Source organism: Heptranchias perlo, chromosome 18 (assembly GCF_035084215.1).
Source record: "Heptranchias perlo isolate sHepPer1 chromosome 18, sHepPer1.hap1, whole genome shotgun sequence".
NCBI lineage: Eukaryota > Metazoa > Chordata > Chondrichthyes > Hexanchiformes > Hexanchidae > Heptranchias > Heptranchias perlo.
The window spans coordinates 15,490,506-15,518,033 of NC_090342.1; the positions used below are offsets into that span (position 1 = coordinate 15,490,506).

The 27,528-nt window shown below is 40.8% G+C and overlaps 1 protein-coding gene across 3 annotated transcripts in view; it reads right to left on the bottom strand.

Moving 5' to 3' along the window:
- ptprb (protein tyrosine phosphatase receptor type b) overlaps window positions 1-27,528 on the bottom strand; it is a 110,548-nt gene that overhangs the window by 41,251 nt on the left and 41,769 nt on the right. For all 3 annotated transcript variants that reach the window (XM_067999433.1, XM_067999434.1, XM_067999435.1), the window contains 11 exons: window positions 27,179-27,457; window positions 23,849-24,106; window positions 22,084-22,347; window positions 19,060-19,329; window positions 15,458-15,718; window positions 12,857-13,123; window positions 7,533-7,796; window positions 5,673-5,936; window positions 4,059-4,316; window positions 2,945-3,208; window positions 1,481-1,753 (listed from right to left, as the gene is read on the bottom strand). In XM_067999433.1, coding sequence (XP_067855534.1) covers window positions 1,481-1,753; window positions 2,945-3,208; window positions 4,059-4,316; window positions 5,673-5,936; window positions 7,533-7,796; window positions 12,857-13,123; window positions 15,458-15,718; window positions 19,060-19,329; window positions 22,084-22,347; window positions 23,849-24,106; window positions 27,179-27,457 — 2,922 coding nt within the window. The remainder of the gene's footprint in view (window positions 1-1,480; window positions 1,754-2,944; window positions 3,209-4,058; window positions 4,317-5,672; window positions 5,937-7,532; window positions 7,797-12,856; window positions 13,124-15,457; window positions 15,719-19,059; window positions 19,330-22,083; window positions 22,348-23,848; window positions 24,107-27,178; window positions 27,458-27,528) is intronic.

Below are 27,528 nucleotides of genomic sequence, written 5' to 3' on the forward strand. Positions count from 1 at the left end.
GCCAAGCCTGATGCTTAAAGTCCAGTTCCATCACATTTATTTTCATTTACTTCTTTCCACTTCCTTGCTGGGTGGGTCTACTTCTTCCTCATGTCTTTTAGATGGCCATTCTCCTGGAACCTGTTTCATGCCTTGAGCACTTTTACTGAACCCATGGCCAGGACATTACTGAATACTACAGATTTATAGCTCAGAAAGTGCTAATGCGCCTTAGCTTCCTACGAGGTTTTCCAGGTCAAACAGAGCCCATGCTGAATCAATGATCTACTTGGCTGTCAAAGTTGAGCCTATAAGGATAACAGAATTTTTGAAGGCTTTTAAAAAAAATCTGTCTTTATAACAAGCAAATATGGGTCATATTCTTTGCAAACATAACATGAATAAGAGGCTGAGTAAATAAGCAAACGACTCAAATGTCCTATCTAGTGCTGGTGCAATTGAACTAATCTTATTTGAATTAAATTTCTGCATTGACCCAGTTATGTGAAAACCTCTATTTTTCTAAGAGCTTTTAAGTTGCCGTGCACTTTCAGAAAACTAGTTTGCACTCGACTCTCCCTTTATAGACAATTGCTCTTTTTGTTTGCTTCCATACTAATAAAGCGCAGAGTGAACTGATAAATCTATGAAGATCAGCAGCTGCCTGTTACTACTTGCTTTCCCTATCCAACATTAACATTGACTGTGTTCAAGAAACCATGTGGATTTTTTTCTCATAGGTCTGATAAATGTGAAAAGCATTTAACTTTCCAAATGTACTTCAGAAGTTTTAAAATGTTGTATTCCACCATGCAAACCTCTGCAATTATTTTTGCAAACAAAATAAAAGTGAACCAAGTAGCTTTTAATACTAAAGAAAAACTCACTGAATAATAAAAATGAACTGTGCCAGTGGGAAATGTTTATTGCCTTAATTTCCGTTCGTACACTTTCACTAGCACAGTGACTGCATTCAACACATAGAGAACGCAAATGCGGGTGAGGAAACTTTCTTACTGTGCTCATAGCCCATGTTCATTTTAAGTCATAGCAGACTTTGGTATGGAAGCTGGTTCCAAAGCAGCCATCTTCCAGAGCTCACTGCTCTGCCGTGTGCTTAGAAATGTTTAAGTCCTCCCCATCTCACCTATTTTTCTTAACAGTAAGATGTGTCACAGCCAGATGATTGCATGCTCAAATCTGCTAGATTTAATGCCACCTAAATACATATAAATGTATTGGCCACACACTGAAATATTTTCAAGCCTATTTGCAGACAGTGACCCAGTTATGTCTTCTAGGTCACTCAGTTTGGACTCGATGTGTCAAAGACTCAAGCTAAACTTCTATAAAAGAAAAAAAAAAGCAGGTATTTGGGGCTAGGAATCCAGGAATTAATTTGCTGGCTCATTATGCAAACTGTTTTATAACTCGCACAACACTATAACCTTTTTCCTAAAAAAAGAGGAGATAACGTTCGGCACCAGATAATCTGCTTTACCTGTTCTTCCCTCACGGTCTGTTCCGATGCTGTACAACCCTCCACTTACAGTGAAGACACGGATCTTGTACTTTTTGCCAGGAGTGAGATCATTGAATTTATATCCCCTGCTGGCGGTTGGCACAGACACATTTGAGAGCATTTGAGTTCCTTGTTCAGTAAGGAGTTGCAGAGTGTAACCCTCTGAGACACCAGTAGCTGGCTGCCAAGACACTGCCAAGGTACAGGTGGTATGTTTGTTTTCCACGGATAAATCTGTGACTGAGGCAGGGACTAGGAAGAAAAGAAAAAGCTTAAAAGTTGACTCTGCTAGCAATCAAATTGGATATCATATTTAAAAATAAATAAATATAAAATTATTACTTTATGTTAAAATAAATCACCATGAAACATCAGGACTACATTTTACTAAATATTTATTTAAATTAAAGGAGTGATGGGTTCAAATAACAAGGCCATGAGTTAAAAATTAAAGACTATGGGGGAGATTTTTAAGTTATGCCCAAAACGGGCACCTGCAGTGCCCACGATACCCACCCACTGCCACGGTCGGGAGGCCTAAACCATTTTCAGGATGGGACCCCATTTAAATTTTACCAGGGAGCTGAGAGTGTCAAATGAGCCCTCCGCTGCAGCTTATCAGGAGCTGGTTAGCAGGTAGGGCTTATTGCAGGGAGTGGGGGTGTGGGGGTGGAGCTGATCCTGGGGCTGGGAGGTGGAGGTGGGGGTGGAACAAGAAGCAAAAACTGAGCAGCCTCCTGCTGTAACTTTAAAAGACCACTGCTTAGGCTGATCAACACCGGGAAAATCTGGGACTACCTCGTGCACTTTGAATGCCCTGCCCATTTCTGCATGAAAATTGCAGCTGGCTAAATACCCAAATTTGCATACTAAAACAGCCTTCCTTCCACCTGTCTTGGACAGGAGTGCTGGGCACCCATTTAAAGGCCCCCCTGAAAATTGAATCAGCCAGGCAAATAAGTGTCCAAGGTCCGGCCCAGATTTTCCACTGCTGGTTCCCCGTTTCTCAGGTGTTTGGAACTCGCAAGATATTCCATTCATTCTATGGGTTTGATTGCTAGCTTTTCATGTGTTTATCCCCCTTCCTCTCTTTCTTCCGTGCTTTACATCCAGCAGATTGTGCTTTGGGGTTTTCCATAAGGAAGACCCCTTTTTAAGTGGACAGGTCATTAGCCTGATGAGAGAGGCTGGCTAGATGTGGTGGGGAGTCGCACTCCACTCCTATCAGACGTGAGCACCCCACTGAATTTCAATGCAGTATTCAGAGGCGTGCTTTACCCTGGGGCCTGTAAAATTAGGCGACGAGATAAATTGAGGCCTTTGTGCTCAAGAGAGACAACTCTGTAACATTTATTAATAATGCAATATAAAGAATGAATAGACCTATCTATTCAATATATTTTTTGTGCAACACTAATCACAGAACATCTGATTAATTCTTACCAGTGCGTCCAAATGCTGTTGAATTATTGTGGAAGCTGCCACTGTTTGACTGAACTAATATATGGTACAGCTCTCCTGTCTCTAGACCATAGAAGGTATGCTCCTGAACATGTTTTGGAATAGGGCGGGCAGAGATCTGCTGGCCCTTGTGGGATAAGATCACAGTATAGCTGTCCACATCACCTCCTCCAGGGGACCAATTCACCTTCAAGCCCTTGGTCACTCCATTGTTTGAAACGTGAATGTTTTTAACGGCACTGGGTACTGCAGAAAGATACATTGATGCAGAAAATATTTAGTAGTTAGACTGTAATTTACTGTGGTTGTCTTCTAAGTAAAATGTACTTTTTGTTACTATATTTTTCAGGCAAATATCTGGACACCTCTGTCTTCAAACTCTGTACTCTGTTTTCTAGTCAAATACTTGAGCATAAATCATAATATTTATTGATTATTAATAAATAAGGACAACTTAAGAAATGGTTGCAAATTATATATATTTAAATTATGTAACATATTTTCCCTTATTATGGAAGATTAGGTAATTTTAAAGAGATTCAGTATTATAAAATGTGAAATCTTGCCTATTTATAGAATGCAGTACAAACTAATCTCATAGTCCACATAGCAAAATAATAGGAGCCCTTCACTCAAGCACACAGTCTAATGCTACAGGTTTGAGTCCCGACGATTACTGCCTGTTTGCCATGTGTGCAAAGAGTTTGGTTAATTCTCATCCTACATAGCAGTGTCACTAACTTAGGGAATTGATCCTTGGCTATTGGACAGACTCAGTGGGGGCAATTTTAACCTAACTCACCTGGCAGGAAACTGACAGGATCAGGTAGAATGTTGGATTTACACACCGCCCGATATTACTCCCCATTGACTTCAATAGACAGTAAAATTGAGCGGGGTTTAAAATCGAGCAGGGTGTAAAACCAACATTGAACCTGATCCTGTCAGTTTCTCACCAGGCGAGTTAGGTTAAAATTGCCCCCAGTGTGTATCCATATATATACACATGCTATTACATAGCAGTCAGAGTAACTATTGTGCATGGAATATTGGGCATGTTTTAAGGCTTGCACATAATTGACTGTGCCATTCTTACCTGTACGTCCTTCAATGAAAGCAGCACGCTGTAGGGTCCCGATCCACGTTGAGACTAGGATTTTGTAAAGACGCCCTGGCGTTAAGGAAGTAAACTGATGCGCTGTGCTGCCGAGTGTTATTGGAAGGAAAACATTCATGTCATTGAAGAGCAGCTGAATCTCATAGCGATCCACATCACCAGCAGCTGCTTCCCAGGTAACGTTCAGAGTGTCAGTGCTCCTGTCGGCCACAGTTAGAGACCCAACGGCAGCCGGAACTAGTCAGACAGAGTAATACTGGCATCAGACAGTTCAACAACTGTACTACAACAGGCTACACAAAGGCACTTCAGGTACATCAAAGGAAGGATAAATCGCTTTGAAATCTGATTCAAAGAAATTCTACCATAGACAAAAATATTAATGTCAAGATAGTAAGCAAGAGGGTGGCTCAGTGACTGGGGAGTCAGCATACTGCGCCATGGTTTACATCTATAGTTCTGTATCTGATAAGCCTACAACTATGACCAAGCTATCAGAGGAGGTGCACAGGGAAGGCCTTTCACTTCCCTACATGATGGTGATTCACTCCAGGCTATTTTCATGCAACTAGTGGCCAGCTCATGTACAGCATTTTCAGAGGCCTAAAAACTGGACAGTGGTCCATTCTATCAAGCAGGAAATGGTGCGTCTCAAGGGGAAGCTAAAGAGGGGAAGAAAATAAAATGTTCAAAATGGGGGAATAAAATAAAAGCAACAACTGCTCTATTATTACTCTGCAATGTTATTGTGGCGTAACATGACACCATCTTTTCTTTTAGAAAGGAGTGACAGGCAAAACCTTGACTGACTCAGTTAAGTGCTCTTTAAGGACATTACCAGCACAGCTGTTACTCATTTTATTCAAATTTGTGTAAATGGGGCAAGTACCTTTACAAAAATAAAGACAGAGCACTGCTCTCAAATTGCAGTGGGCAGTCTAAGTGTCTACTTTCCATCGCTGTAGGTTCCAAAGTAGGTGAATAAGTAAATCATGAACTCAGACAAGGTTAAAGAAGTGTTGTTTGTGGTTTCCTCACACCTTGGGGGTGATTTTAAACCCCAAGAACGGGCGGATGGGAGTTGAAAATAGTTGTTTCTTTGGGTCGCAACTGCAAAATTTTCGGACTTTGCATTCCCAGTGGGAAGCCTGTACTTTTACGTGCCGATGTTAAACCCGGAAATAAAGCCGGATTGCGGTCGTGACCCAAAAAACAACTATTTTTAACTCCCACCCGGCCCCAACCCACCCGTTCTTGGCGTTTAAAATCACCCCCCTTATTTGCAACATTGCTTTTCTATAAGGGTATAGCAATAGTCTTTCTCTTCCAGCTGATACATTATCCAAAGGCAACTTTCTGCTGACATTTCAGTATAGAAATATTAGACACTTAACGTGTCTTTGCCCTCCCACTTCAAAATTAAAATTTGGCTTGATACCAAACACAGAATTAATTTAAACAACCTTATGTCATAACAATCCAGAAGCAAAGATTTTACTGTCAATGATATTAACATGTAATTGCATTAAAAGAAGTGTTTAATATTTTTCAAAGCTAGAATTTTCTGTTTATTGCAGCAGATTTCATACATACATGTTCTTCCAGTGGCAAAGTAATGAGTTTCATATTTCCCACTCTTGGTGCTCACAGTGATGCTGTAAAGCCGTCCAGGAATTAAATTGAGGAATATGCATTCGTTTTCAGACTTCGGAACCTCTAGGCTTTTGCTGTAGTTGTAACTGTTCTTGATAGTTGCCATATAACAGTCAAAATCCCCTGATGCATCCAGCCAAGAGACTTTTAGGTAGTCGCTTCTTCCAGAGTTGCTGACTGTAATTCTTTGCACAACCGAAGGTTCTGTATAAATCGGAAGATGTCACAAAGCCATTTAATCAAAATGGTAATGAGCAACTACAGAGCGTGCAAACTAAATTGATTAAAAATAGTGACATAATTCAATCACATCTTGCGTTACAGTAGAGCTATGTACATACAGATGCAAATGCCACATAAATTGTTACTCAAAGCGCACCTAGTCAATTATTTCATGGTTAACGATTTTCATTTTTGGGTTTTACTGAATTTTCATTGTAAATTCACAAATTTATCATCATTATTGATTTTCACCTCGAATTGCCAGTCATCATGATTTCCCAAAATCTGGCAATGTGTGCATTAAAATTGCTGAATTTTACAACATAAAATTTCCCGCCTGGTTTTTATCCGGAAAATGAAACATTTAATTTTTCTCTATGATTTTCACCTGCCATTAATTATTTTTTTTTTAAAAACTGAAAAACTCTTAGGGAAATTTTTTAAAAAGCAAATTAAAATGAAGAAATTTTACCCTAGGCACATTTATTTTATGCTCAATAAACCTGTCCGCTCATTTAGTGCCTAATTTTATAGAAGAAAGAATTATTCTGCCAGTGGGTATTGTACAATCAATCTCTTGATTTAAATGCTAGTCTGCAAAAATTAAATGACAAACAAGTCGCCAAGCTCCTTCACATAATCCTAAAACCCACTGGGGCAGATTTTAGTCTCTGTTATGTCCCAGAAAAGGGTGCAGGCAGGGTGTAACAAAGCATTAAAATGGACGGAGATTGAACCCATCGGATCACCGCTCATTTTGCATGCTGCTCAAGTTTGTGGTGGTGTTTGGCACACAGAGAGCTCATGATATATGGTTAAGTGTGGTTCTCAGTTTGGATCTGCTGAATTTACTTTAGCCAAGTTAGATTGGCAACCCACATACACCAATTTGGAATATCATTTAGAAATACTGCTGTAGTTTTAATTTTATTGTTACATGATGATTTTATTACCGTTTTCTGCGTTTTAAAAAATTTGTCATAGAATACGTTAAATTACACTGTCAGGAACTAGTGTTGAAAACTAGCACTGAAGGACAGTGCAGTTTACAATATTTTGAATAAATTTAATCTGAAGGGAAAGGAGAGAAGAGAAGGAAGGAGTCTGCCTAGAGATGCTGCAAAGCTTGGCTGGTATATTACACTGGTGCCCAATGCCCTATGCCACAGTATGAAAGCATGCAAGTTAATGCTGGTGATTTCCCACAGATTGAAATCCTGATCCCAGATGTGCCATCTGAAAATGCTGAACAGAGACCAGGAAGGGCTAAAGAGATGAAGAGGAGACAATAGAACGCAACTTCTCTAAGAAAGAACCTAAATAGCAGGGCACACAAGGCTGTTGACCCAGACAAAATTGCAAATCATCCCCCTTCCTGTCCCCATTTGGAGTAGTGACAGCCTAAGAGACCCCATAAATATAAACACAGCAAGGGACCAGTACTAAAATTAAAGGAAAGATGATGCTTAATTCCTCTCCCCCCCCACCCCATCCCCCAGGTAAATTGTGAAAGTTGTAAAAATATTTTCCACACAATATACTGATGGTCAATATTTGAAGTAATAAAAAGAAACATACGTGTTCGCTCATGTGTAACGGTGTAATTTTCGTACTTCCCACTTCTGGTGGTTACAGTCACGTTGTACAGCCTTCCCGGGGTAAGGGAACTGAAGGGAAACTCGAAGCTGGTTTTGGAGACAGCGTGAGACTGGACAACTTTCCCATCGTGGGACAGAGTCACGAGATAGCTATCCACATCCCCAGACGCTGGTAGCCAGGAAACCAGAAGGTAATCATTGCGACCATGGTTATTCACCATCACACTGGACACACTTGAAGGAACTGTACCAAGAAAAATGTAAAAACATGTAAAAACAAACATCACTACGGGTACGGTAGCAGAGTGGTTATGTTACTGGACTAGTGATCCAGAGGCATGGATTAAAAATCTGTGGTCATGAGTTCAAATCCTGCCACGGCAGCTGGCGAATTTAAATTCAATTAATTAAATAAAAATCTGGAATTAAAATACTAGTATCAGTAATGGTGGCCATGAAACTATCAGATTGTCGTAAAAACCCATCTGGTTCACTAATGTCCTTTCGGGAAGGAAACCTGCTGTCCTTACCCAGTCTGGCCTATATGTGACTCCAGACCCACAGCAATGTGGTTGACTCTTAATTGCCCTCTGAAATGGCCTAGCAAGCCACTCAGTTGTAAAATCTTGCGACGAAAAGTCATAATAAGAATAAAACCGGACAGACCACCCGGCATCGGACCACTTGGCACCAGACACGACAACGGCAAACCAAGCCCAGTCGACCCTGCAAAGTCCTCCTCACTAACATCTGGAGACTTGTGCCGAAATTGGGACAGCTGTCCAACAGACTAGTCAAGCAACAGCCTAACATAGCACCACCAGCACACAGTGGCTGCAGTGTGTACCATCCGCAGGATGCACTGCAGCAACTCACCAAGGCTTCTTCGACAGCACCTCCCAAACCCGCGACCTCTACCACCTAGAAGGACAAGAGCAGCAGGCACATGGGAACAACACCACCCACATGTTCCCCTCCAAGTCACACACCATCCCGACTTGGAAATATATTGCCGTTCCTTCATCGTTGCTGGGTCAAAATCCTGGAACTCCCTTCCTAACAGCACTGTGGGAGAACCGTCACCACACGGACTGCAGCGGTTCAAGAAGGCGGCTCACCACCACCTTCTCAAGGGCAATTAGGGATGGGCAATAAATGCCAGCGACGCCCACATCCCATGAACGAATAAAAAAAAATCATGAATCACAAGTTATAATTGATGCTAACTAATTATTTATGTATAATGTATTTACAAAATTCTTGTTAGTTGTACCAGGAGATTCAGACTTTCTATATGTTTCAGAATAAAGAGTAATTTAGTCAAATTATAGCCAAATTCATTAAATTGGTTTAAGTGCATTAATTCAACATAAGATATTCTATAGAACTGTAAAACAATTTAGCTTGAAGCATCTTGCTTTTTTTCACTTGATCCAATGGAAATGAATTATGGCATTGGTTATTACAGTGGAGCGAATAACCTGCCAATTTAATTGGTTAGTCTAGTAAACAATTTTTCCATTTTTCAATCTTTGCTACTCTTGCCATTTCCAACTATTGCCACAGTTTGTGCCAGCTCAGCAGTTTCAGATGCAGCAGATGAGCCTGGGAGATTGCTATGAGGAGGAGGCTGGATTTGGTCACGTGCCAGTGGTACATCTGAACAACTGGCTGAAAATTAATCAACCGAGATAAACACAAACGGGCACCTCTGCTCTTTGTGCAAAGTAAAAGTTCTGAAACGGAGCCTTTCTTTTAATTTATTTAAATAGACTATGATCAGCAAGTCACTGAGAATGGTAAGAAAAGGATTTGTACAGGGATGTTTTATTCTTTTAAGTGGAGCATTTGTTAATTTATTTTTTTCATTTTCCATCAGAGTTTATTAAAATGTATATAATTATGCATCTTCAGCTTTGTTGAAGCAGTATGTCAGACAACACTTCCCACAGTATATTGCTTGTTGAAGTGACTGGTCATGAACACACCAGCACCACATCCCTCAGAAGGACACTCGCGCTGCAGACGATGGATTTTGCCATATTCATCAACCTTAAGTTTGTGTTTAGGTTGGTTCCACTCGCAGCATATCCTTCTATTGATTCAGCCATCTCAAACCAGCAAAGCGGTTTGACCCAGCTTTAACTGAAGTGCGACAGATTTACAAGTGTTGCCGTTTGCCCTCTGGTGGCGAATTTGAGTAGCAATAACTTGTTCAAACATAAACCTTGTGAAAATCAAAAACACAATAAAAGCATTTTATCGGTCTGCACTCCTGACAGGAAGCCTCATCTGCCAAAAACGCATCGCCCACAATTTTTCAATTATTAAATGAATGGTCAGTGCATGGCCAAATTTCCGATATGTCCCCCCAGCAGGCCAGGCTTCCCACTGGATCCACAGATTCAGAGAATTACCCCCAGTATTTATTAAATCCTCTCTTAAGGAATTAATTTTGTTGGTGCTGGATTCGTCCAGCCACCATGTAAAATATCCAATCTAAAAACAGATTTTATTTCAAATGGATTTATACATCTACTACCCTCAGAGGACCGAAAGTTCCACTGCAGGCAGATGAGCAGCACATCGTGCCCAGTTATGATCAAACCTACTGTCACAAGCAACCCTCGCTGCAGTGACAGACATGATAGGTTCACTACCTCAACCATTACTCCAGCTGATTTAAAAGGACAAGTTGGTTGAGAGTATATGTAATAATTTATTCATGTATTTTTACAGAAGATAAAATGTTTTTTTAAAAGTACCCTTTAATTAAAAATAAATGCAAGCACTAAACAAGCATTTTTAACAAAGTATTGGGGAAGATTACCACATGTACAAGGTGCAGCAAAGCCATAAATGTGTTCATTCTAAGTGTGATGTGGAGATGCCGGTGATGGACTGGGGTTGACAATTGTAAACAATTTTACAACACCAAGTTATAGTCCAACAAATTTATTTTAAATTTCACCAGCTTTCGGAGGCTTCCTCCTTCCTCAGGTGAATGGTGTGGAAATGAAATTTTCGAATCCTTCGCATTTGTAAATCACAGAACAATGCCTGGTGATTACTGCCCGTTGCCAAGACAACCACAGTGAGCAGACAGAGAGGTGTCACCTAAAAGGCCACCGAATATACAAACCCCCCAAAAAAAGAGAGTGAGAGAAGGAAGACAGTCAATGACCCGTTATATTAAAAACAGATAACATTTGTTCGCTGGTGGGGTTACGTGTAGTGTGACATGAACCCAAGATCCCGGTTGAGGCCGTCCTCATGGGTGCGGAACTTGGCTATCAATTTCTGCTCGACGATTTTGCGTTGTCGTGTGTCTCGAAGGCCGCCTTGGAGTACGCTTACCCGAAGGTCGGTGGCTGAATGTCCATGACTGCTGAAGTGTTCCCCGACAGGGAGAGAACCCTCCTGTCTGGCGATTGTTGCGCGGTGTCCGTTCATCCGTTTTCGCAGTGTCTGCATGGCCTCGCCAATGTACCATGCTCTGGGGCATCCTTTCCTGCAACGTATGAGGTAGACAACGTTGGCCGAGTCACAGGAGTATGAACCATGCACCTGGTGGGTGGTGTCCTCTCGTGTGATGGTGGTATCTGTGTCGATGATCTGGCATGTCTTGCAGAGGTTACCGTGGCAGGGTTGTGTGGTGTCGTGGACGCTGTTCTCCTGAAAGCTGGGTAATTTGCTGCGAACGATGGTCTGTTTGAGGTTGGGTGGCTGTTTAAAGGCGAGTAGTGGAGGTGTGGGGATGGCCATAGCGAGGTGTTCGTCATCATTGATGACATGTTGAAGGCTGCGGAGAACATGGCGTAGTTTCTCCACTCCGGGGAAGTACTGGACGACGAAGGGTACTCTGTTGGTTGCGTCCCGTGTTAGTCTTCTGAGGAGGTCTACGCGATTTTTCGCTGTGGCCCGTCGGAACTGTCGATCGATGAGTCGAGCATCATATCCCGTTCTTACTAGGGCGTCTTTCAGCGTCTGTAGGTGTCCATCGCGTTCCTCCTCGTCTGAGCAGACCCTGTGTATTCGCAGGGCCTGTCCATAGGGGATGGCCTCTTTGACGTGGTTAGGGTGGAAGCTGGAAAAGTGGAGCATCGTGAGGTTGTCCGTGGGCTTGCGGTAGAGTGAGGTGCTGAGGTGCCCGTCTTTGATGGAGATTCGTGTGTCCAAGAAAGAAACTGATTCTGAGGAGTAGTCCATGGTGAGCTTGATGGTGGGATGGAACTTGTTGATGTTATCGTGTAGTCTCTTTAGTGATTCCTCACCGTGGGTCCAAAGAAAGAAAATGTCGTCGATGTATCTGGTGTATAGTGTTGGTTGGAGGTCCTGTGCAGTGAAGAAGTCCTGCTCGAACTTGTGCATGAAAATGTTGGCGTATTGGGGTGCGAATTTGGTCCCCATGGCTGTTCCGTGTGTTTGGGTAAAGAACTGGTTATTGAAGGTGAAGACATTGTGATCCAGGATGAAGCGGATGAGTTGTAGGATGGCGTCTGGAGATTGGCTGTTGTTGGTGTTGAGTATTGATGCTGTCGCAGCGATGCCGTCATCGTGGGGGATACTGGTGTAGAGTGCCGAGACGTCCATCGTGGTGAGAAGTGTTCCTGGTTCAACAGGTCCGTGGGTACTGAGTTTTTGTAGAAAGTCTGTAGTGTCGCGACAGAAGCTGGGGGTTCCCTGCACGATGGGTTTCAGGATGCCCTCGATGTATCCAGAGAGGTTCTCACACAGGGTTCCGTTGCCTGATACGATAGGACGTCCGGGTGTGTTGGCTTTATGTATCTTTCTAAGTGTGTTTATGATGTTGTTGCACCTAGCACATGGAAGAAATCTACCCCTGTTGTGTCTTCAAGCAGAAATCATCTTTTTCCTCAATTGTCTCCCTTTTGAATGGGTGACTTAGTCTGGGATGGTCTGGCTGCCATCTAGTAATGCATCCAAGTGGCCAGTTATCATGTGTGAGTCCAGACAGTGTGGGTGAGCAGAGTATTTCAAAGTGGACACATCGCAGCTGAGGCTAATCCCAACTTCACCCATGGGCCATGTGGCAACTTCCAAGCAGGGACAACTATTAGGGGCAGGGACCCAGACTGATTTTCCCCTTCCTAACCAAAACCAATAGTAATATCCCTACGCTGGCTGAAATCAGCATAGACTGAGGATCAAACCTAGAACCTTCCTGGCCCATGTGGCTCAGCTCCACACTGGGCAGTGCATTTCACAATTAAGCCACAGGGTGAGCAAACAGCTAGCTTCACTTTTAAACATCATATTCCTAAGTTATGGTTCTTTTCTTACCTGTTCGTTCTTCAGCTAATGATTGCCTTGAGGGGATCCCCCCACTGACGGTAGTTACAACCATTGAGTATGACCCTCCAGGTTTCAGGGAATGAAACAGATATTGATTGGTTTCACTCGAAACACTTTCATTTTTTATTACAATGTTTTCGTGAATGAGGTGGATTTGGTAACTATCGATGTCCCCAATGGCTCTGGTCCAGCTGGTGTGTAAGCTGTTGGTCGTGGCCTGGTTTGTCACGTGGAGGTTAGACACCTGAGCTGGCACTGAAGCAATGAAGAACAAAAGAGTTTTACAAAATAACCTGAAGGCAGCATTACCCTCACTTATTTTTATAGCTCTGTTATAGATCTTAAATGCTCTTCTAAGGTAATGATGAAATTGAAATAAATAGATTACAAAGAAAACACAGATGTTTAAAAAGAGCAGCCTGCCCTAATGACAGGGAGTTTATAGAAGCTAAAACCCAGTTTTCAGACCACATCAGTAAAAAAGTCACACCTACAATTATTTCTCTGGCTAGCTGTTGATGTATCCAGATCGTGCCAGTTCATAACTTGCACCAGTAGTTTTGCAGATTATGAAAATCTGCATGAAGGTGTGACAATAAGAAATAAAAGACTTGCATTTATATAGCGCCTTTCACGACCTCACGATGTCCCAAAATGCTTTATAGCCACTGAAGTGCTTTTGAAGTGTAGTCATTATTGTACTGTAGGAAATGCAGCAGCCAATTTTTGCAGAGCAAGGTCCCACAAACAGCAATGAGATACATGACCAGATAATCTGTTTTAGTGAAGTTGGTTGAGGGATAAATTTTGTCCAGGACACCGGGAGAACTACCCTGCTCTTTTTCAAAATACTGCCATGGGATCTTTTATGTCCACCTGGGAGGGCAAGCAGGACCTTGGTTTAATGTCTCATCTGAAAGATGGCACCTCTGACAGTGCAGTGCTCCCTCAGTACTGCACTGGAGTGCCAACCTAGATTTTATGCTTAAGTCTCTGGAGTGGGACTTGGACCCACAGTCTATCTGATTCAGAGGCAAGAGTCCTACTACTGAGCCACAGCTGCCACCTTAAGTGCACTGGATTTTATGATAAATAATTAGCACAGTTCAATTGTGCCACTTCTGTTCCAACAATTGAGAGAGTGACAGAGTTTTGTTGCCAGATCCAATATTTAGATGCCACAGCCTAGGGGTGAATTGAATGTGAGATGAAATCATGCTGTGTGATATTAGTAGCAAATGCATAAAATAAATGGGTTAATGCCTTCATTAAAAGAGTGGAAAAAGTAATCAATATGTTGTTTACTAACATTGCACAGTGCGATTTTAACATGATGTCATCATGTATGCTAAGGCTTGTTTACACATAACAAAACCACATATTTAAGATTGTTTCAGGGCCTGCTGCAATTCAGGTCTGTGCCTGATAGGACACTGCCACCAGATTGTGAATACTTAATATTATAGGGGCCACTACACTACATTACATTTTCAGGGGATTGCTTAAAAAACTAGTTAGTACCATTCTCAACTTAACTATCTTTAGACAATCAGGAAAATGTGCATTTTCTAAATATTCATATTTAATGATATATGCCTGCACGGTGGAAGAATTTAAAATGTAATTGGGGTGGAGTGGTGGAGGAGAGGTACTTATCCTGATTTTAAAAAGTCACTGCTATAGGGCATGTCCCTCCCCTGCTACCCCTGTAGTCAAGTCTGGAAAACCAAAACAGAAAAGTATCATCAGGTGCAGTTTCTATTTTTCTTGCAGTATTGTTTCCTGTTTTAGACTTCGCCAGCAGTGCAGCGGGATGTTAAAATGTGTGAGTCAGTTTAACATTGGGGGAGGAAATGCATTCTTAAATATAATATCATCTCTGCATATCTGATAATATTTTTCTGTTTTGGTTTTCAAAAAGAAAGACTTGCATTTATATTGCACCTTTCACAACCTCAGGACGTCTCAAAGTGCTTTACAGCCAACAAATTACTTTTGAAATGTAGTCACTGTTGTAATGTAGGAAATGCAGCAGCCAATTTGCACAAAGCAAGGTCCCACAAAAACAAAAGTGCATTAATTTGATCAAGTTACCTCAGTGAGACCAATTATGTTTTTATTAAGTATTGTTTTTAAACGGGGAGGGGTACAGGGGGTTGTTTGTCTCTAAGGTATTGCATTGTGAAAGAAAAACATTGAAGTTTGGAAACTAAAGTATTAGCACACTGCTTTAGTTTTCAAACATTGTAGCTCGTCTGTCCAATTCACATTTAATCATCAGACATTGCCTTTAGAGGAAAATTGATTTTATCCCATCTTAAAGAATCTGTTCTCTGGAATTTCTATTAAGTAACTGTGATACTGTTCCTGCAACATTGTAAGCTATGTACATTTAACAGGCTGACAACATTATTGTGTAATAAAACAGGAAAAAATAACAAGCAGGTGAAATTCTTTAGCTGATCAATGATCTTTTGTACATCTTACCGAATATGTTGCCACAATTGGTCATTCACAGTTGCATTTTCAAAACTTACACCATTCACATAAATGTCAAAGGGCAATGATAGAGCACTAATTCTGCTTTACCTGTCCTTCCATGTACTGAAGCAGATTGGCTTAAATCACCGCTGATGGTGGTGACAGTAACTGTGTACTTCCGCCCAGGCACCAGGCCAGAAAACGTGCATTCTTTGGCATCTTTTGCTAGACTTTTATTCATCACTGTTCTTTCTGTGTCCTTTAATGATATAAGGTACCTGTCCAATTCAGCCACAGGGGTTGCCCACAAGACACTGAGTGTGGATTCATCTGTGTGTTTTATTCGCAGATGAAGGACTGCCTGGGGCACTGTTCAATAAAAGTGAAAAGAAATGTTAAATTACTATGGATCACTTTTGCACCATAATTTAAAATAAACTAGACAATGCTGTGCTATTTGAAACAACTAAGAGTTGTACAACAGAAAATTTTTTAAAAAAGACTTGGGACTACTTTCATTTTAAATTCTACTTCCAACATATTCAGACTCATACTGTGACATCTTGTTGATTGAATGAAATTTGAGTGCTTTAATTAACAACATGAAACCTGCTTAGATTCTCCAAATCTTTGCCTTTGCTGTGAAGTTATCTTGTGGGCTCAAGCTGTTCAGATTCCTTCCTTGTGTAGGACTCTGATGGGAATGAACTTCTTTTCTGTGCAATGTCTCTAGTTGTCCTATATGAATTTAGTTTCAATCCAGTTCCAAGTGGGTGCCAGTGTTTAGCACCAATCTATCTATAATTTTTTGCAGACTTCTTAAATTATAACAACAGTCAGGGTGGCTAGTTTAGGAAACATCAGACTCGTGCAGCAGGGAGGGAGTGCTTTTCTGAGATTGGCATGAAGTCATATTTTTGGGATAACATGAAGGAAGCCTTGCCCGATATCTAATCTACCATTTCCAATCTAAGAATGCTGGGTACTGGCACTGGGTGCAAAAATTAACAAAATGTTCCATTTCTAGCACTCACTTCCCTCACAAACATTATCCCTCAAAAACACTTGAAAGCCAACAATAGTTTTGGCATGTTTCTGGATTTTTTTTACCACCTTTCCTACAGAAAGGAGTTGGGAAAAAGTCATTTTTAATACTGAATTTTTAAAAACAATGTGCATTGTTATGAGTTTTAAAAAGAGGCAACTAGATCAAAGGTGGAGAATATACTAATTGGAACTTGCTTCTCCCAGAGATAAACAATAAATGATTTATTAGTTTTGTTTGGGTATTCGGAAAGGTGCCTCTCATCATTGTGCCGGAAAAGACTCTGTTGGTCTGAGAGAGGGACCAGCTTCTTGACACAGAGTCACAGCCTTTTAAGAACAGAATACAGACATCAGGGAAGGCAGTCGGGCTTTTGGAAACAGGACGCAGCACAGGCAAAGGCTGCAAAAGACATAGGGCTGCAAGGAGAATGGGGCTGCCCTGGGCTGTAGGTCAGAATGCAGAAGGATTATTCTGTTTAAGATGCCCCACTGAAGTGAGGTTAATGCAGCATATTTTTAATTTTGTATCAGAAGGGACGGTAACCAAAGGACACAGATTTAAGGTGATCGGCAAAGGAGCCAGAGGCGACATGAGGAAACTTTTTTTTTATGCAGCGAGTTGTAATGATCTGGAATGTGCTGCCTGGAAGGGTGATGGAAGCAGATTCAATAGTAACTTTCAAAAGGGAATTAGATAAATACTTGAATGGAAAAAATTTACAGGGCTATGGGGAAAGAGCAAGAGAATGGAACTAATTGAATAGCTCTTTCACAGGCTTGATGGGCCGAATGGCCTCCTCCTGTGTTGTACCTATTATGATTCAGAAAATAGAGGCACATGGGATTAACGGGACAATGGTAACTAAGGTAGGTAATGCTAAGGGATAGGAGGCAGAGAGTAGTAGGGAATGGATGTTTTTTGACTGGATAGAAGTATGCTGTGGGGTCACCCAGGGATTGGTATTAGGACCATTGCTTTTCTTACTATGTATAAATGACCTAGACTTGGGTATAGGGAGTACAATTTCAAAGTTTGCGGATGAAGCAAAACTTCGCAATGTAGTAAATAGTGAGAAGGATAGTAACAGACTTCAGGAGGACATAGACAGGCTGGTGAAATGTGCAGACACATGGCAGATGCAATGTAATGTGGGTAAGTGTGAAGTGATGCACTTTAGGAGGAATGGGAGGAACAACATGGAGAGGCAGTATAATCTAAATGGTACTAATTTGAGGGGGATGCAGGAGCAGAGGGACCTGGGGGTGCATATTCACAAATCTTTGAAGGTGGCAGAGCAAGTTGACAGGTGGTTAAGAAAGTGTATTGGTTACTTGGCTTTGTAAATAGGGGCATTGAATACAAAAACAAGGAAGTCATGCTAAGCCTTTATAAATCACTGATTAGGCCTCAGCTGGAGTACTGTGTACAATTCTGGGCACCACACCTTAGGAAGGATGTCAAGGCCTTGGAGAGGTTACAAAGGAGGTTTACCAGGATGATACCAGCAATGAGGGACTTCAGTTATGTGGAGAGATTGAGGAGCTGGGATTGTTCTCCTTAGAGCAGAGAAGGTTAAGGGGAGACGTTATAGAAGTATTCAAAATAACGAGGGGTTTTGATAGAGCAAATAGGGAGAAATTGTTTCCTCTGGCAAGCGGGTCAGTAACCAGAGGTCACAGATTTAAAATAATTGGCAAAAGAACTAGAGGGGAATTGAGGAGAAATTTTTTCACACAGAGGGTTGTTAAGATCTGGAATGCACTACCTGAAAGCATAGTGGAAGCAGATTCTATAGGAACTTTCAAAAGGCAATTCAACATTTACTTAAAGAGGACTAATTTGCAGGGTTATGGGGAAAAAGCTGGGGCATAGGACTAAATTGGACAGCTCTTTCAAAGAGCTGCCACAGGCCCAGTGGGTCGAATGGCCTCCTTCTGTGCTGTAAGATTCTATGATTCCATAATTCTATACATAAATATAGGTTGTATCAATTGAACTAAGCCTATTGGTCTGTGTGCTTCAACTTACTAAGGAATAGAGCAGCTTGATGATTTGAACTAAACTTTCATTCATCTACCATTAACTCAGTCTGCTGTCAAAGAGATTAAAGAGATGTGCACACAAAAGACACAAATATCTGGTCCAGGTCACAAGAGAAGATTATTGTTACATCCCCAAGTTATGCTATTGCACAAGTAGATATAGGGCAGTGCGAGACAACTCCCATAAAAGTAAGATGCTCAGACCACTTAACCAAGAAGGTATCTTATGGCTGACCCAAATTCCCAACCAGTATCAAACCACAACATTGTCACTCTGGCATCACACTGCAGGATACTAATACACAAACACTTAACTCATTCATCTGAAATTCCTTTCTCCACTATTTTACTTTAAGTAGGTTAATAGTTCTATAAAAATAGAAGAGAGAGAAATTTAAGATGAATGTTTTACATGTTGGTACATTAGTATTCTATGGAATCATTTTAGGGCAGATAGCTGCTATCAGATAAGAACAATGTTGTTACATAATTAGATAGTATACATAAATCGACAAGTGTTGTATTGCGAAAGCATCAAAAGTGATACTATTTCATTAACATACACAAAAAAGATTTTGGGTAAACCTTTTTGAATAATTTGTTTGTCATGTGTTTCCTACCAGTTCTCCCACTGCAGTATGCCTTGTTTTGTAATGTTCCACTCTTCACAATGACTGCAGCCTCATATAGTCGCCCTGGGATGAGCCCCATATCCTTGATCTCATATTCTCTGATGTGCTTCTCCACTGAGACATTCAGCACAACAGAGGAGTGGTTGAGGAGCTGAATGCGGTAACTCTCCCAGTCTCCAGTAGGGGGCAGCCAACTCACTCTCAGAGAGTTTGTCGAACCGTTGCTTGTCATTACCAAGTTTGATGCGCGATTGGGAACTGGAATAAATGTTAAACAATTCATGCACAAGGTTTAATTTCATTTAATAATGAGCAATTACACAAATGCATTTTCCTTGCTTTTTTCAACAAAAATAAAAGTATCAAGAAGTTGCATTCATATGGTACCTTATCCTTTCCTCAAGATGTCTGAAAGCATTGAGGTGCAGTCACTGTTGTTATGTAGGCAAAAAATGGCAGCCAGCCAATTTATGCACAACAAGGTCCCATAATTGGCATGTGAATGACCAGAATCTGTATGTTGGTTTTGTTGCCTGAGAGAAGAATGTTGGCTAAGAAACTACAAAATCTACCTACTCTTCTTTGAATAGTGCCATCTCTAAAAGGCCCTGCAGCACTCCCTCACTACTGCCCTGAAACACCTGCCTGAAATTTTGAGCTTAAGTCCATTGGTGGGGTGAAGCTCATAACCTTCCAACTCAGAAGCAAGTGTACTATCAACCAAACCAAGCTGACATTTAAATATGACTTTCATTTTTGCCAATTAAATTGTCCTTTCTCACAAACAAAAAAAATTGCAAATAGTGAAATAAAAAAGAAATGTTTAAAGTAGGTCTGTCAACATGTGTAAAGAGAACAAGCAGTTTAATGTTTTAGATATAAACCCTTGAGGTTAACATTACAGGTGTAGAAGTTACACCCAAATATCAACCTATCTTTTCTCTATACAAGATACTGTGTGTCTCATCCTTTTTCACAGTTCTCTAATTTTACATTTGCAAGAAAATTAAAATCCTGGATGCATGAGCAGTCTGCCTTATGCACTCAACTTAATAGAAGAATACATAATGCTCAAAAAAAAGTATGGTTTTAGTTATATAATAAGTATAAAAGGTGTCAGCCATGAATCAATGGTAGCACTCTCGCCTCTGACTCAGAAGTTCGTGGTTTCAAGTCCCACTCCCTGAGGCTTCAGCACATAGTCTAGGTTGATACTTCAGTGTAGTAATGAGGGAGTGCTGCACTGTCGCAGGTGCTGTCTTTTGGATGAGATGTTAAACTGACGCCTCATCTGCCCTCTCAGGTGGATGTAAAAGCTCCCATGGCACTTTTCAAAGAAGAGCAGGGGAAATTGCTTGGTACACTGGCCAATATTTATCCCTCAAGCAACATCACTATGACAGATTATCAGTTCATTTATCTCATTGCTGTTTATGGGACCTTGTTGTGTGCAATTTGGCTGCCATGTTTCCCTACATTTCAACAGTAATGCAAGTTCTTTTCCTTTTTTCCCCATATTATTGCACAATAAACATAATCATTAAATAGGGAAAAATGGATTCTTAGAAGTGATTACAAGGCAGTAGTCTAAATAAGTTTGGGATGAAGGGTGCCACCTAAAATCTCTTTCTTTTTTAGCAGATCTGTTTGTATTTCAGATTTTATCTCTAATCTAAATGATGAGTTTCAATGATATGTTAAAAACTACAAGCATAAAGTCTTTTCTAATTTTCAACTGCCCCTGAGATTTGATGACTGCCCAGAAACTATTTCAGTGTATTGATTTTAAATTTTTATGGGTGTCTTAAATTTGAATGTTTGGTCTGCTTTTGTGTTGACAGCTGGTATACTCCAGGTCATTGATATGTGTTGAGTCTCACTCTCAAGAATTAATCACTGTGACATTACTATTTCAAGTTTATCAAGAAATAACTTTGCAGCTAATTATTGAGCAAATTAATGGTCAGTGCATATTATAAAGGCATTCTTAAAACATCTACATTTCAAAGTAAGTGATCCAGAGAAAAATGACATTTAAGTACTTAAATCCAGCCTTCAATTCCACCCTAAGTCTGAAGGATTCTTGCTGCTGTGGTCATCAGACCATCTTGAAGAATGTCACATTCTTGTTTAATTAAACAATTAATAAATTTCAGTATGTTGGGCTATTGCCAAGTCATACCAGCCAGGATTATTTACACTTGACATTCAATGGCATTCCCATCACTGAACCCCCAATCCTTAAAAACATCCTGGGGGTTACTATTGACCAGAAAATCAACTGGACCAGCCATATAAATGCTGTGGCTACTAAAGCAGGTCAAAGGCTGGGTATTCTGTGGCAAGTGGCTCACCTCCTGACTCCCCAAAGCCTTTTTGCTACCTTCAAGGCATGAGTCAGGAGGGTGATGGACTACTCTGCACTCTGGATAGCTGCAGCTGCAACAACACTCAAGAAGCTCAACACCATCCAGGACAAAGCAGTCTGCTTGATCAGCAACTCATCCGCCAGTTTAAACTTCCATTCCCGCCACCATCGGGGAACCGTGGCTGCAGTGTGTACTGGATGCACTGTAGCAAGTTGCCAAGGCTTCTTCAGCAGGACCTCCTAAACCTCTACCATCTAGAAGGACCCAGCAGGTGCATGGGAACACCATCCTCTCCAAGTTCCCTCCAAGTCACACGCCATTCTGACTTGGACGTATATCACATTTCCTTCATTGTCGCTGGGTCAAAATCCTGGAACTCCCTATCTAACATAACTGTTGGAGTAATTTCAACACATGGACTACAGCAGATCAAGAAGAAGGCTCACCACCACTCAAGGGCAACTAGAGATGGGCAATAAATGCTAGCTTTACCAGCGATACCCATATCCTGAGAATGAATAATAAAAAAACACTGAAAAGCAAGTATTTTTATTAACAGATGGCAAATGATCTTAGGAAGATTCCACCTGTCTGGTACAATGTCATTTTAGTCTGGACCATCTCAGTCCTGTGAGGATCTTACCAGTCCTGCCGTTGCTTGCAGTTACTGCCTGCAGCTTTCCTCTGATGGTGTTGACAGTAATGTTATACAACCGGCCTGGAGTTAACCCTTGAAAGACAGCCTCTGATGTACTTGACTGTAAACTCTTGGTTTCTATCACTGATCCGAGATAAGACAGCGTAACATCATATGAATCTACATCTCCCACAGCTCTCTTCCAGGAAACCAGGAGAGTATCTAGGCTGCCGTTATTTGACACCATCACAGAAGTAACCTCTGCTGGGGCTGAAAACATGAAAAGAATTATCATAGTTGTTACCATAGATCAAATAAAGTCAGGATAAATAACAGGAAAATACCCAGTATATGCCGTGTGAGGAAGAGTTAGTCTTTAACAAGTAAGCTATCAAGTTCTTCCTCATCAGTGGAAATATATGAATATTACAGTGTTCCCTAGTGCATATTCTGTTAATGCATATGAGCATAATTATAGAATATAATAATTCAAGTTTATTTACTTTGTATTAACTTTTAATGACAATTATTACAAATGTGGAAGGGGCTATAATAGATTCTCATTATTTTTTATGAACTGTATTTCATCCTTCCCCATATATAAATAGCTGACACCTTGAAAATTCCCATAGAGTCTAATTATTAAATTAACCGGCTGCTTCTATCCCAGATATAATGCATTTGTCACCAGCACATGAGAAAGCGAGCAGGAATATTTGGCTTTGTTACTCAAATTTGCTACTGGAAAGAAAAAAACTACCGTTTCTGCTTGATATGGCAATGTAGACAACATGTCTAGCAGGAAAGTAGATAGAACAAGTTAAAGGCAGGGTAGGGCAAGAAAGAAGCAGCTTCAATGTTATCAGTCATAAGGGATCATTTTTATATCTTACCCGAATATAGTAACAAAGATTTAATCATACAGCATTTGAAATTGCCATGTGAATATTAGCATAGGAATCGTCAGTACGTGACACAAAATGGTTTTGAAGGCAGCATTTATTTTAAATGGGTTCATTGTTCTGTTAAAATAGTGGACAAAAGTATTTCACAACACACAAGTGACGAGGTCTGTTGCCAGTGAGTTCAACGCATGGTGCAGTCAGCGTATAACTCGGGGTCTGCCAGCTGAACATCAGATGATACAGGTGACGGACTGAGACTGGTATTTGCGGCTTAATTGCAGTCCAGCTGCAGTAGAACTGTGTGTAGTGACTTTAATTCGGGGTTGTACTTGAGATCAACCTCTAGAAGTCACATCGCTTTGGCTCCACACTGTAAAGGTGACACTGCTGCCAACTAGAATTGTTAAATCTTTCAGACTGTCTGCTGAACCACCTTTAACAACAATTTCACAAACGTTATTCGGTGCTAAAAATGTTTAATGGTTGTAAGACAATGCACATCGTTTCCGACTACATTCTCTTTTTTTTTATATAAAAGTAGTGTTTTAGGCAAAAAGGTTATTTAAAAAAAAATCACAAAAACCCTATGTCCCAACGTAGAATCATGAACGACGTGTGTGGTTTAAAATAAACAGCAGCATGTGAAACTATAAATTAAAAGATATATTCGCCATAATATATCCCACGTTATATTTAAATAGCCGGATAACATTTCCAAATCTTTCACTGACTCCTATTTAAAGATGGATAGACATTAATCTCACAGGCCTTTGGACCCTGTTCGTTGGTTATTGGCGTTAATTTGCAGTAATGTGCTTACTCTGGTGTCGATGTTTAAATATAAAAGCAGTCATTTCCTCAGTTACCTGTCTGGACGGATTTAGCGATGGGATTTTCTAGTTCTCCCGCTACACTGATCACAGTTAGATTGTAGACTCTCCCGGCTGTTAATTCGGTGAAAGTGCGGCTATTTGACAAGTTAGAGAACGTGCTCTGCTGAACCACATTTCCTCCGTACATCAGTAACAGTCTAAAGCTGTCCACCTTCCCCTGGCCAGGAATCCAGACTGCGGTGAGACTATCCGGCTTCCTAGAAATCTGGACATCCTTCACCTTGGAAGGAACTGGAGAGACCAAAGTTAAAGAAATAACTGCACCGTTGATTTGGTTACATTGGTCCATACCGTGTCATTCTAAAAACAAAATACTTACTATAGTTCATTATATTTGGGATGATGAACCTATATAATTGTATAGCTCTGTAAAGAACCCATGGGATAATAGTTTGATGGAGGTAGGCATTAAGATTGCTATTTAATTGCGAGTTGGAAGGTGATATGGGCCCAGAAAGCAAATTGGGAGCGTTTTACGGCCCTCATCTAACCCCTGGAGATGAAGGGAATGGTTCCACCGCTGAGTACAATGTGGGGCCGGCCGATCGCAAAGATTGAAGGTTTGCATTCAGCTCCATTGAGGCACTGAACGCCGGCTACATTTTAATAATAGCAGAGAGTCTGGGCAGCTCCGCTAATATTAAAAACGATTCGAAATATTTTAAAATTGATCACCTGGGATTTTAAAAAATGGATTGGTATCAGGCTGCAGTCACAAGAGGTGTAAATCTGAAACAGGGTGAGGCTACCTCCAGGAGATGGTGACTTTGAGTGACTTGGCACCAGATGACACTGCATAGTTTGTGTGGATGGGTAGCCCAAAACACTTAGATGAGGGCCGTAAAAAAACTCATGGTTTGCTTTCTGGGCCCACGCCAACCTCCGAATCCTTCTACTAAATAGCAATCTCAATACCTACTTCCATCAATCTATTATCCCATGGGTTCGTTACAGAGCCACACAGTGTAGGTAGGAAAATTATAGAACCAGAAAGTTCTCGTCCTATAACTGGCCCAAAGTTACACATATTTTCACTTTCTATCATCAATATGTGTTACAATAAAATGGAAAAAGATGCTCATGACAGTTTAAAGCAGAACTGAAATCACATCCAATGAAGTTTGTCAGAGGTTATTCTGATCTTTTTGCTACTAGGTTTCACTGCCAGGATTCATGGGGAGGTGCAGAATAAGTCAATTGAACACTGGTAAAGAATTTAGTCAAATATTCTCCAGGCCAGGTGCTTTGAAATAGCTGGGAACTTTTATGATGCGTTTATACTGCAGCCATGAGTGGTAACCGGTAGTTGCAGTATCGGTTCCAGTCAGTCAGACTGTACCCCATTTATACAGCTCGGCTCAAACTACAATTCTCCTGCCCAGGGGAGATATTGTGTGTGGCTTCACACTCGAGCAGAACTCCTCTGACACAATTCAAATGTAAACATTTAGAGTGGGAGGGGAGTGTCCCAGTCTCAAACATTTCAACAAACCTCCAGTCAGTCTTCAAAAGTGTAGCCATCATTTTAAATCTAGTTTTGACAACGCACCAGAGTAATATTTCATAGAATTTACAACACAGAAACAGGCCGTCCGGCCCACTACTCCATGTTGATGTTTATCCTCTAAAGGACCAATCTCGTGTGCCCGTCCAGTTCACAAATCCCTTTATTCTCCTTTCCTTCAGCCACCTATCTAACTTATTCATGAATGCTGATATGATGTCTACTCCAACCACTAAGCATTTCACGGCCTCATAACCCTTTATGAAAAAGAGTTTCTCCTACTCTCTGTCCTAAATATCTTACAGTTCACCTTATATCTATGTTCCCTCATTCTTCAATCCTCAACCAATGGAAACAGTCCGTTTCTATCGGCTGTCTCATCCCTTCATAATGTTAAACACCTCGACCAAATCATCCCATGATCTCCTCTGTTGTAATGAAAACAGCCCCAATTCTTTAAGTTTTTCCCCCCATATTTGTATTTCCTTATACAAGGCAGCATCTTAATGAATCTGTGCTATATCCTGTGGTCTTACTAAGGTTGTGTATAGATTCACCATTACATCTCCACTTTTATATTCTGTACCCCTTGTCACAAAGCGCACAATGTCACTAGCTTTTATCGCAATGTCGAGGCGGTGCCTCTCTCTCCTCCTTTAAGATCCTCCTTAAAACTTAACTCTTTGACCAAGCTTTTAGTCAGCCATCCTAATAGCCCCTTCTTTGGCTTATGTCAATTTTTGTCTAATTAGGTTGCTGTGAAGCACAGTGGGACATTTTACTATGTTAAAGGCGCTATATAAATGCAAGTTGTTGTTTTAATGTCTTGGTCATGCGAACCTGAAACCCCAAGTCCTTCGGCCCTTCCACATCACTCAACCTTCCCCCCTTCAAAGTATCATTATTTCTTTTATTTTTTTAAACCAAATCAACCACCTCACACTTTATAACATTGAATTCCACAAGAGGCCAAAGCAAGCGTAGCAGCAAGGCTAAGTTGCAGTGCAACCGCATGTTTACATTCAATGTAATGTCCTAGATAGGTTTATATTCTTCCTTTTTTTGCTAACTTTGGAAATATGATGAATCCAATAACCCACACATAATCACTGGGTGGTTATGTTTAACAGTTGTTGATTAAGGACAATGTTACTTATTTCTATGTGGTAATTTAATATTTGTAACTAAACTGTTGAGTAAAACTCCAGTGGTAGGTGTTTCCTGTTCGCCGTTTCCCCATCAATTACTTTTTAGAGATTATACTAAAAGACTGAGGAATATACTATTATAACATAAGGGTAAATTTTACCATTGTATGCGCCCAATGCAGAGCTTCACCAGCCATGTAGCATATTGGAAAAATGCGCGGGCACAGACCATGATTGTTGGTCCATTAAAACTAATGGTCGTAAAAGCAAGAATTGCACCATTCTGGTTTTCCAATATACAATCCCTACAGGTAAGACTCCACACCAGGAGAATAGAAGCGGAAAATTTACCCTATGGTAACATAGTACTGTTTGGGGTAGGAGAAGACAGTTTGTCCATCTAGTTTATCGTTCCAAACCACTCATTTGGTTCCTTATGGAGCGGGTTTTGTACAATGCATGAATGGAGCGGGTAGTGTGATATTTCATATATAGATCGATGTTATTCAAAATGGACATTTGCAAAATGCCCGAAACTTATTTATAATCAATGATAAGGTCTCAATTATTTGTTGGCTTTATTCCATTTATGACAGCCCTCACTAAATCTGTCAGAGAAATCCACGGCATTTTTGTAGGGTTGTAACTTACTTGTAGATCCAACAGCCTTGGGTCCATCTCGACTCCTGTTTCCAGCAAGTGCCTTTATAGTGAAGCCGTACCTGCTGCCCGGTGTCAATTTTAGAAAAGTGGCTTCTTTCTTGGGGGAGCTCCCGGGGACACGGAGGTTCTGAGTTTCTCCATTGTCCTTCCCAAATAAACTGACCTCATACAAATCGACATTCCCAGGCGCTGGCGTCCAAGAAACGTGGAGACTGGTGGAGGTTGTCCTACTTTTGATTACTTCAAAGTTTTGGGGTGGTTTAGGGTCTAAAAAAAATCAAAGTGTGATTAAAAGAGATTTGATGAAGAAATGAAACATTTTTTGTCAAACCAATCCC